The 11034-nt window shown below is 42.3% G+C and overlaps 1 protein-coding gene across 1 annotated transcript in view; it reads right to left on the bottom strand.

The window, feature by feature from the left end:
• The window catches only part of galnt16 (UDP-N-acetyl-alpha-D-galactosamine:polypeptide N-acetylgalactosaminyltransferase 16), a 17847-nt gene extending 9016 nt beyond the window's left edge, over positions 1-8831 (bottom strand). Inside the window, exons 1-7 of the mRNA XM_019872605.1 lie at positions 8461-8831; positions 5834-6015; positions 5394-5492; positions 5253-5320; positions 2074-2139; positions 1576-1697; positions 81-168 (exon numbers count right to left, since the gene is read on the bottom strand). Of these exons, the coding sequence (XP_019728164.1) occupies positions 81-168; positions 1576-1697; positions 2074-2139; positions 5253-5320; positions 5394-5492; positions 5834-6015; positions 8461-8646 (811 nt within the window). The 5' untranslated portion in view covers positions 8647-8831. The remainder of the gene's footprint in view (positions 1-80; positions 169-1575; positions 1698-2073; positions 2140-5252; positions 5321-5393; positions 5493-5833; positions 6016-8460) is intronic.
• Positions 8832-11034: the final 2203 nt, after the last annotated feature.

Here is an 11034-nt window from a genome sequence, read left to right as displayed (position 1 = left end):
AGGGGGACTTCCTCCTCCTCGCCAGCTGTGCTCGCAGCTGTTAAGTTACAGCGACGGGAGATCGCGGCGTATCCTCTCACCTCCTCTCAAATCGGCCGAGGCGGCCAAGTAAGCAAAGTTGTCCAGGCTGATGACATCGATGATGGGGCTCACCACTCGCGTATGGTCCTGCAACAACATGGGCATCAACGCTTAGTAGCTGTTTCTAATATTTTGATCTGCAGTAAGGGAGGCTTGGCTACGCTCCCATGCCCAGCTGTCTTCAGTTACGCCTGTTATCCCATTGTTTGTATCAGGCCATGATCCAAGCGTGACCAAAACACTCATAAACATGATGTGTCCAATGCGGATGACATGTTGCGCTCTGCTTCTTGTTAACTTTCCCTTTTCAAAAGCGGGATACATTTCGACTCAAGGGGAATATACTGACATGGGAAAGTACTGCATTCACATCATTTGGTACCAGCCCCTGGGGAAAGGATTTTATCGTCATTAAAGCCAGATCAAGTGTCATTCCATTTTGAGTTTTTTTTTTTTTTCTTTAACAATGCCTCTCTAAGCAATGTGAAATTTGTTCGGACTGTGTATCATGAGTATTCTCGCCAAACAAAGTCTCAAAAGGACACGCCTGGAAAGACAGTTTTGTTTCAAAGTGTCCACGTTGTCTTGATAGCCTGGATAATTTAAAGGTTTTTTTTTTTTTTTTAATCAACGGGAGGCATGTCTATCATGAATAGACTTTCCTGAAGACTCAAGAGATCATCACAGAAAGTCTACTATTTTGGTCCGAAATGGATGAGCAAAGGGTACTGCTAACATTTTTTTAGCTTGCTTGGACTGTCTCGAATTAAAAAAAAAAAAACATTCACATTTTAATCACCCGCAAGACCACTTAGCAACAGTAGTTTACTATGAGTAGACATGCTCAAGAAGTCTCACTTTTTTTTGTTTTGTTTTTAATTCGGCCTCCAACACTGGTCTCACTTCAATTTGGGTGACGCATCTATCATGAGAAAACCCACTAAAGTCTACAAAAGCCTTGCCTAAAAAGTCACAGAAAGTCTGCCATTTTGGTTTCAAGTGGCCATTTTAAGAGTCATTCCGACCAGTTCGAGGGGTCCTTTGAGATGACTTTGTCCTTGTGATTTTGCCAGATAAACAACCAACGCATGGATTCCAGTATCCAAGATCTTCTGACTTTGAGGGCTCTCACAAATGTGCGATACAAATACTCTCCCCAGGATGTGTTCTGACAACAATCCCTTCTTCTAACAATAGCCAACTTAAGCTGCTTCTCCATTTGTTTTCTATGCATGGACCGTGTGTGTGTGTGTGTGGGCGGGGGGGGGTATTCCCTGGCGGACTGCCTAATCCAATTGTTGGGATACTTTCTGCTGCATTACAGAAAGACAGAAAAAAAAACATGCAGCCTGCAGCGATATGAACTCTGAATCACTACACGACACACAACAGAATATACCATAGCCTAACTGTTTGTGTGTATGTGTGTGTGTGTGTGTGTGTGTGTGTATGTGTGTGTTTGTGTGTGTGTGTGTGTGTGTGTGTACACTGTACCTCCTTGACACGCTGGATCATTGGCTGCAGCCAATCAGTGTTCACCTCACAGTGGCTGTCCAAGAAAGTCAAGATGGGGGCCGAGGCAGAGTTGGCTCCTCGCACGCGGGACCTGATGAGTCCTGAGGGAACGAGGGCGTTAGCGCTTCGTTTCAGACAAGAGGTTTGGAGTTGGGGTGTGACAACTTTGTGAGGATGTGTCGAAAGGGGGCTGCGTGTCTTGAAAAGCTCAGGGAAAAAAAATGGCTGTCGAGTTGTGAATATTTGGTCTATTATGTGCCTGTGTCGGGCTGTGTTAGGAGAGCACCGAGGCCTCCGGCAACACTAACACGTGCTGACATGCTGTCGCCTCTTGTTTGTGAGGCGCGAGAGCAGAACCATTTTTGACACCTTTCCCCACCTTTTTCGCATTAACAGTGACACACAGTTGCCAAAGGTCCTTTCCATTAATTTTACACACACACAGACACACACACGCACACACGCACGCACACTTACCCTCTCTCCTGCCATTCCTCAGGCAGCGCACTTTGGGGATCTGAGTGAGCAGCTGGCAGTCATCGGCTGAGCAAGTCAAACAGATCGTGTCAAGGCAGATGAAATATACACACACATTGAGTCAACCGCATTGAGCACCGCTTAAATGTGGACAAAAAGTCTGCCATCCTGCTTTGAAGCGGACATTTGGATGTGGTTGTGCGCTCTCTTTTTTTAATTCAGTGCTGGTTTAACTTCAAAAAATTTTGGTAGGCATGTTTGCAGGTCTAAGAATGAATGCCAATTTGCTCTTTCGGTTCAGGAGCATGCGTGAGAATTGCTTTTAAAAATATTGCCTGCTAGGGCAGTTTCCCTTAGCAACATGAAATTTGTCATCAGTCGACCCTCAAAAAACCGTCATGCTCAAAAGACATGGAAAAACTTGCCCGGTGTCTGTTTGGAACCACACTCTGAGTAGCCCCTTGATTAAAAAAAAATACGAATAATTTTCCACACATTTTGAAAAGCAGCATCAGCAAAGTGAACATTTAGTGTTAGCTTTATTAAAAAAAAAGTAACTTTTATACATGAGACTGTTGCCTCATGAACAAAATTAGCTAAAAACAGACACACCCGCACGCACGCACACACACACACGAGCAGCTTAGCATTAAGAGCGCGACTGTGAACCGGCTGATGCATTGTGGGTATGTCCTCGTCCTCCCTGCAAGCGATACATCCTCCCACACTTGTAATCCTCACTGATTGAATGAGATGTACGCACACTACTGTTTTTTTTCTTTGTTTTTTTTTTTTTTAATACCGCTTACATCACACAGCGTGTACCGAGACGCTGCATATGAGCGTGAGAAAGGAATGGAAGATCCAGCAATACTCATACTGTAAGTGTGTGTGACAGCTGGCGCTGTGTGTTTGTCCTGGTACACGCAGCCACATCAAATTCTTACTCGATTGTGTCATTTCATAAATAGCTAGCAAATAATAGCTAGCAAATAAATAGCTAGCAAAGAGCGAAAAACCATGAGTAATAAACAGCCTGCTTTGAAAAATGTTTATGGGGCCAGCATAATTCACACCATCAGAATACACAAAGAAGAGTTTCACAATTAAGTAGGCTGTCGTTTTTTAACAGAGGATAAAGAATTCATGCCTGTGAGACATATGTCGTTTGCCAAAAAAGAAAACAATGGAAAATATTTAATATTTTTTCAAATCTTTTTTTTTAATCTGTAAATAGGTGAATCTGTGGGTGCTGAACTGAGCATGTGGAGAGGTACTGTAAGCGAATTTGAGAATATCGAAATGCGAAAGTGCGAAGGATTACCGCACAAACATAAAAAAATAAAAAAATGAAAAAAAATTCATAAAATGTCCCCTCAAATGGATTTTTGGTTAGATTTTAAAAAAAATTGTAAGTATGATACTGAATGATTAAAACATTTTCAATTATTTTTACACTTGTACCATGAAGCCAAGTGTTGCTGGTCTTAATCAACATCAGCTAACGGCATAACGAGTCTGCGGCGTGCCAATCTCGTTGCCATTGCACAGATCACGACGCTGTGCTAATTATTCCTCTCTGCAGTAGTTGAACATGAGCTAATGGTTCACACGCTCTGTAATGGCCTCTGCACGCATGCTGAGTGCGCAGCGGAGTCACAAGCGCACACGCTGAGAGGTGACACAGCCAAACACACGTTTAAACACAATTGTGTGTTACCAGCTACGATTACGGCTGGGTTTATATGGAAATAACAACCTAGGCGAAACACAATACTCGCTATTGTTAGTATTGTTTTGGGTTTTTTTTTTTTGCTTCCAGTTTGCATACCAAGGAGTATTACAACTAACGCTTTTCCAAGAAGAAACTCTCAATATTACAGCAGAGAAGTCGTAATCCAGCCAGTGAAAACTCAAGTGGGCTAAATTTATTTTTGTGATTTTTTTATTTTGAAGGTCAGAAATTAATAGAAAAAAAAGGCATCAGTTAAATTTGCAACAATTAAGACATTTTTTTGAGAATAAAGACATAATTTTAATGGTAAATAAATGTGAGGCTTTGTTCAGCACTTTTGGCACCATTTAAACATGAATGCTGTCGTTTAATAATTCATTCTAAAAACATGAAAGTATATTTTGTATTTAATGATCAAATACGAAAGTGGTCTTTTCAGGAAAATAACATTTTAAGAGGAAAACTTTGGGTTATCCTGTCAATACATTTATCACCTCATTTAAAAAATTCGAAATTTCACGAGACTCGAAAAGAACAAAAGCTACAATATTACAAGAAATATCGGAATTTCACAAAACAAGTCGTACTGAAGTCGTACTTTTACAACAGTAAAGCTGCGATTTCGTGATGAAAAAGTTGTACGAGAGTACGGGGAGAACTGGTTGCTGAGCTGATGTTGATGAGATGTGAGCAGTGGAAGGACAAAAGAGGAGACAACTGGGGAGAGAGTATAATCCTGTTAAGTCTCCACTTAATCACCAGGCTCTTCCATCCAGGGCATGCCTTGCCCTCACACCGCACATACTAAGCGCTACATGCTAACTTTCTTAGACACTGGCCTGCAGCCGTGATCTTTTTAACAGCAGAAAGTCTTGGGCGGGGTAGAAATTAAACAATTGCTATTTTTAAAAATATTTTTCCCGCAAATAAATGAAACTGTAAAAACATGTTAAGCACAATGTATAACTAACTAGAGTTGTGAGCGGCTATAAAGCACTCGCACAAACAGCGCATCCCCACGGCAACAGCATGCCACAAAATCAAAAGCGATCCAGACCTTTTTATTGTACGCATGATTGAATAAACTTAATATCACATTTTTTTGTGTGTGCACAGGTTGGTGAGTTTTTTGGTGAATTTTTAGAGCCCCCAAAATGCAAATCCATCCATTATCCGAGCCGCTTATCCTCACGGGCATTGACTTCATTATGGAAAATGATAATTGCTTATTATGGAAAATTATAATTGCTACAGAAACCATAGGGAACTCGCAGCGGTCGCTGCTCGAGCCCTAATGACTCCACCCACGTGCACGGTTAGACCGTGCTTTGTGCTAGATTTGCACTAGGTGAAAGCCCTTCCTGTCCTGAGGTTATCAGAAAATAGCCCCTCCTATCCCCCCTTCACGCAAGACTCACTGATCTGAAGCCTGCTTCAAACTCACCGTCAGCGCTGAAGTCGTCGATGAGGAGGATTTCGTGAATGAGCTGCGGAGGACTCCGCATCAGGACACTGATGGCAAACGAAGATTAAACTTTGCCCAAATGGCCGTGGCTAATGCTAAACACCACCGAGTCGCTATTACCTCTTGACGGTGCGGAGCAGCGTGGAACGGGCCTCGTTGTGGAAGGTGATGATGACGCTGGTGGACGGCAGGTCAACGTCATAGTTTAGGGAGGCGCACCTAAAAAGAGGATAAATTAGGTAATAATTTTGTACGGCTACATTAAACATATATCTTACAATGTGATGAGGTTCATCTCTAATAGATTCTCCTGCCGTTGTTGTAATCTAACTGGAGTATAGCATTAGCATCGCTGTTGTGATTAAAAACTCATTCACTCCCAAAGACGTTTTTAAACATCTTTTCAGACTTGGTCCAGAATTGGCTGGTACTGAATGAGTTAAAGTGTAAAATTGTTCAGTTTTCAATTTTGCAATTGTTCACCAACCCCACCCTCATCTGCTGTTGACACCCAACTGAGCTGAAACATCAATGAGATGGTGCGACGTGGCGTGTGCCACCTGTAGTGTCTGGTGTCCCTGAGCGGCCGCTGCGCTCCCAGGCGGTGGCTCTCGATGAGGTTGAAGGCGTGCTCCCTGTACGGGTCGTCTCCGGGCTTTAGCTGCTTAGCGTCCAAGTACTTATTCTCATCCAGGCCACCCAGCAGAAGATCCTGATGCTCGCCACGTGGGGGCTGGCTCACCTGACGACCACACACACGGAAACAGAAGCTTTCAGCTTTCAATAAACCGACCATAACCACAAACCAAACGAAAGTAGAAATGTGTACAAGCAGACGACCGCATTGTCTCCTAGTGGGTATGCGCCGACTGTTTACAAGCTTAAGTAAAAAAATTAAGACACGTCATTCAAGTACATGTGTCATTAAGGGAATCTGTATTTTTTTTTTAAATGCTTGGACCATATGACCCATTTTTCCAACTTTTTTCGGAAAATTCATCTTTAAAAATGAACCAACCAACTCATTAACTAAAGAACTACAAAATTAACGACTACATTGATGAATCTACAAACAAAAGTCACTAATTAATTAAACTAACTAGTTCATTCATTAGCTCATTTACAAACCAACCCATTGAACCAACAAACTAACTAGCTAGTTTCCAGACCCACCAAGTGAACCAACCAACTCTGTCCAACCAACTAATGAAGTACCAACAAGCAATCAAAGAAACCAACTTAGAACCCAACTAATTACACCGAGCAACTCACTGTTTAACAAGCTAACTCATGAGTAGACGACCTAAAACGAACAAAACAGATTAACCGACCAACTAATTCACAAATTAACCACCTAACTAGCTGACTCTCTCACTCATTCACTTACTGACTTACTAATGAATGGATAAACAGGCAAACTAATGGGAAATCAACTAATTGGCTGGCTCAGAAACTAACAAACCAACTCACCAATGAACGGGCGAACAGACAGACTAGGAAATTTACTACCCTCAACAAGCTGACTAACCAATGAACTAAGAAGCTACTTCGCGAACAAACAAGCTAAGTCGCTAATTAACTAGCTAAATAACTACAGTCCCTCACTCACGAATAAATGAATGCAACAAACAGTGCGAGACTGTTAAAAATGTAAGCGCTCGGTGGGCTGAATTTAAAAAAAAAAAACACAGTGGGCATTATGTGACTTAAAAGCTCATCGAAGACGCCGACACAAACTTTCAAGTGAGAATCCCAATATGACTGAATGCCATTTCATTTTTTTTTTTAAGTCCACTTGAAAGCAGACTGCGTTCATGTTTCGGATACGGTTATGATAGGTCACTTGGGGACGTACGGCACTGAAAAGTGCCCGACAGCCTCACCTTGACGTTTTTGTTGGAGGATGGGTGACGGTTTTCTCGGTATAGTGGCAAAGTTGAAGGACCTCACAACGCAGAGTAAAGAGAGCGCTCGCCTTCCAAAGGGCAGCTGTGGTTGCATAAGGCCTTGCACACATTCCAAGCGGCTGTGAGCAAGCGCGGGGCAATGCGGTTGACCCTCACATCATCGGTAGATTCGCGTATTCGTTGATTTTTTTTTTTAAGCATCTTTTTATTTTCTGGGATTTTTTTTTCCTCTCCGTCTTTCGTAACATATGTATGATGTTTATCAGTGTTTGCTGAAAACAGATGAATGGCATTTCCATTCATCTCAATGGGGGAAAATTATTTGCGATACGTACTGTATTTACAAATGAAACTCTTATCTCACGGTTCCACTGTATTACGCTAGAATGGTGCCTAAATATTAGAGGCCAACCAATTAATCGAGCAATATTAGCGCTTTTAAAATAAGCAAAAGTTGGCCAACTTTTTGCTGACGTTTTGCCTGTTTTTTTTTTTTTTTTACATCTTAACACAGTAGCATAAAACAAAGATAATAACATAAAAACACCAAAAATGGCAAAAAAAAAAAAAAAAACCCAGCAGATTTTTGCCAAATTCTCTGGCCAGCTCCACATCTCGGGAAAGTTTGTGATACCTGTTATTTTTACATGGATGCGGTGTTCGGAGACCCATTGAAACTCTGCCACAAGTCATTAACTCCATATTTAAAGACTAAGCTTACAATTGATCCAAACACAAATTGTAAAATGATCTGTCTTCAATAAAGAACACTTGATTCTTACAATGTCAATCAAAATCATTACTTTCACACCATAGCAAACAAACAACGTGGTTGGCATGAAATAAAAATCACACATATCTAAATCTTGCCCGACACACTCATATTACAAGCAGGAACAAACCTAAGTAAGAAATGAAGTGATCTGTACAGGAGAGCATGACCACCCCTCACTGTCATGTCACCCTGGAACAACCCAGTGAAAAATTTCCATGTACGCCCCTGAATCACGGACACCTGAATGCAAGGCGACACGCGGACTAAACAATCCACCAGCTGGCCCTGCGTGCAACACGAGAGGCGCCCACCACAACACCACAGCATAACCCGAGGCAAGCAGGCAGGGAGCTCCTAGACTTAGGGAAAGCCTCTTATGCAGGTGCTTGCGGGAAGTGCACCACCATCACCACGCACATGCAGGCACCGCCAAAAAAAAAACATCACAATCACGCATGCAGCGCACACCTTCCCGCAACGTAATCCCAATAACGCACTGACTCACAATCAGCGGGATGGTCCTGTCGTCTCGGTGGATCTCCAGGCGCCCACCTCCCTGGTGGTGGTTCCCCACTGACGAGGGAGCAGACGCCGCCGTCGCCGGCTTACTGTCCTGCCACAGGTAGTAGAAGGTGCCCAGGATCCAGGCGACGGTCAGGATCGCGATGGCGTTGGCCCGAATCCTGCGCATGGTGAGCCCATACGTAGAAGCGGACCTGGGCGAAGGGGGGCGCGGCGGAGGGCGCTCCGGGGCCCTGGTGCCGACGAGGCGAGCGTTACCGCAGCCTCCTCGCAAGTCCTACTCGAAGAGCGAGAGAAAGAGAGAGGGGTGTCGATGGCGATGAAGAAGAATGGAGAAGACCGAGAAGAGGAGGAGGAGGAGGAGGAGGAGGAGGACGCTCGCTGCCTCCCTGCAGGGATGGAAGGCTGGGCTGGATGGAGGGTTGCGCGGTCCTAGCGCCGACCAATTACAAGCAATGATATGGGCACGCCAAATAACAGGTTTTTTGTCGAACAAATAAAAACGAGATGAATAATTTTACAAACATTATCCAGCATAAATAAATATGACCTACAACATACAATTTCCAGGGTATTTAAAAAGGGAGTCCGCACACACCACCCAACATTGATATTGCCTTTAATTCATAACCAAATAATTTTCAGCTCTTCAGGTAGGCCGTTATGACATTATTTGCTTTCTAACAAATGCCTGAACGTTTTGTGTAACACTCACTACTACATGGAAGTGTTCATAATCCCCTCCACACCTTGACAAAGTCCCCCACAGTCCCAAAGTTTGATGTTGCCATCCACTGTCTTAAAAAGAGAAATAAGTAAAACTAAGCAAAAAAAGTTGTGTGAACTTTAAGGCAACACGCCCGGGTATTATTTTTAGTTGTACATTTTAGGCTTTTGTGATTTCCATAAAGGGAGACCACAGTAAAGCATGTGACGACAGTAACACCTGGAAAACCCCACTAGAACAGGTAATGTGTCACAGTATCGATACAGTACAGGTATCTGATTTGACCGGGTCGCTCATGTATCACAAAAAATAATGATAACATAATCACAATAATGATACAGAGACCAGCAATATTGATAACTTCATGAAAGACAAAAAAAAAAAAGATTCAGTGCAACAACAAATGACGAGGCGATAAATCACAATATCAATATTTGATCTGGCTGTATCAATTCTGTACGGAAAGACTAACGATACTGTCTCAGTATCAGTACCCGAGTAATTAATAATGTACACAAGAAATTGTGATCCATCTCAGTATCGACATTTGATCCAGCAGTATCAACAATGTATCGCAAGAAAACTGATATGGTGCCACAGTATCGGTAGTTCAATCAACTGTATCTATACATTTTAAATGCAAGATATAACAATACGTGCATCACAATATCAATATTGTTTCAGTTGTGTCAGTCTAATGTCCTGCAAGAAATAACCATAGAAATACAAGATCAACATTTGATCGGAATGTATTGCAGGCGAAAATGTTCTCTTTTTCTCGGTCAGCCTGTTTGGGCGTATCTCAAAAAGTGTCTGGTGACTGGTTTGGACCTTTCCACACAACAGATGAACTCATCTCAGTGGAACACTTTATCTACTGACTTATCACTTTCATTTATTAAAAAACATGTTGATTTATCTGCGGTTTGGCAGCCAGCTGTGGAGTGCGCAGAGGTCGTCAGTCCACATGCAGTCCGCACGTTTATGCTCTGTGAGCCATTGAGAATTTGGGGAGAGTGGGCGAACTTCGTTTGAGTTTGAAGGCTGCCATAAAATCCTGGAAAGTCTGTTGTTGGTGATTTCTATGGCAATCATTACATCTTTTCAATTGGACAGAAAATGTGTGCGTGGAGGGGGGGGGTTTCTCAGATTTGTGCGTTTTGCATGATTGTGAAGAGACATTCACAATCTGTATACACATGCTGTATTGTTAGGTTTGTGGCACACTGGTTAAAATCTCCCAATTTAAACTCTGAAAGAAGGGGTGAAAAAAGAGAAAAGACAATAAAAGCAGCAACGGGCAGCAAAGGCGGGACAGGAAGGAAAGCCAAGACGTTCCCCGCTCAAGATTACTGGGTGCACGCATGTGCGGTTTGCAGCGAAGTCAAGATCCAGTGTGCCATCAGTGTCTCAACATTCTCGTTTCAACTAACATCAATGCATTCGTACACAAGAAAAAAAAAGTGTTACATTTTAAATCGGAAAAGAATGTTGGCCACCAAGTAGCTCGGATTCTTAACAGACTTACTCAAATGCTTGTTGGTAGGCAGAATTTTTGCTGAACTCAAAGATGAGTAAAAACATGGCCAACGATAAACATCTAATCACTAACATCAACAAAAATTATGGTTAGAAAGTACAACAGAATCTTTTTCAAAGTGACTGTAAACAACTACAGCAACACCAAAAATATGAATAAAAACAGCAATACAAACATCATTCAAATGATAGTAACACCAAATCAAAATATTACACATCTTTTCTCCAAATCTAAACAACACCAAAAGTACGCCCTTTAAAAAATAAGAACAACAAAAACATAGCCAATAA

The sequence above is a fragment of the Hippocampus comes genome, unplaced genomic scaffold, assembly GCF_001891065.2.
Source record: "Hippocampus comes isolate QL1 unplaced genomic scaffold, H_comes_QL1_v1.1 scaffold92, whole genome shotgun sequence".
In the NCBI taxonomy this organism is placed as follows: domain Eukaryota; kingdom Metazoa; phylum Chordata; class Actinopteri; order Syngnathiformes; family Syngnathidae; genus Hippocampus; species Hippocampus comes.
Note: the sequence above shows the minus strand (reverse complement) of the source record. Positions and strands in the feature narration are given on the sequence as shown.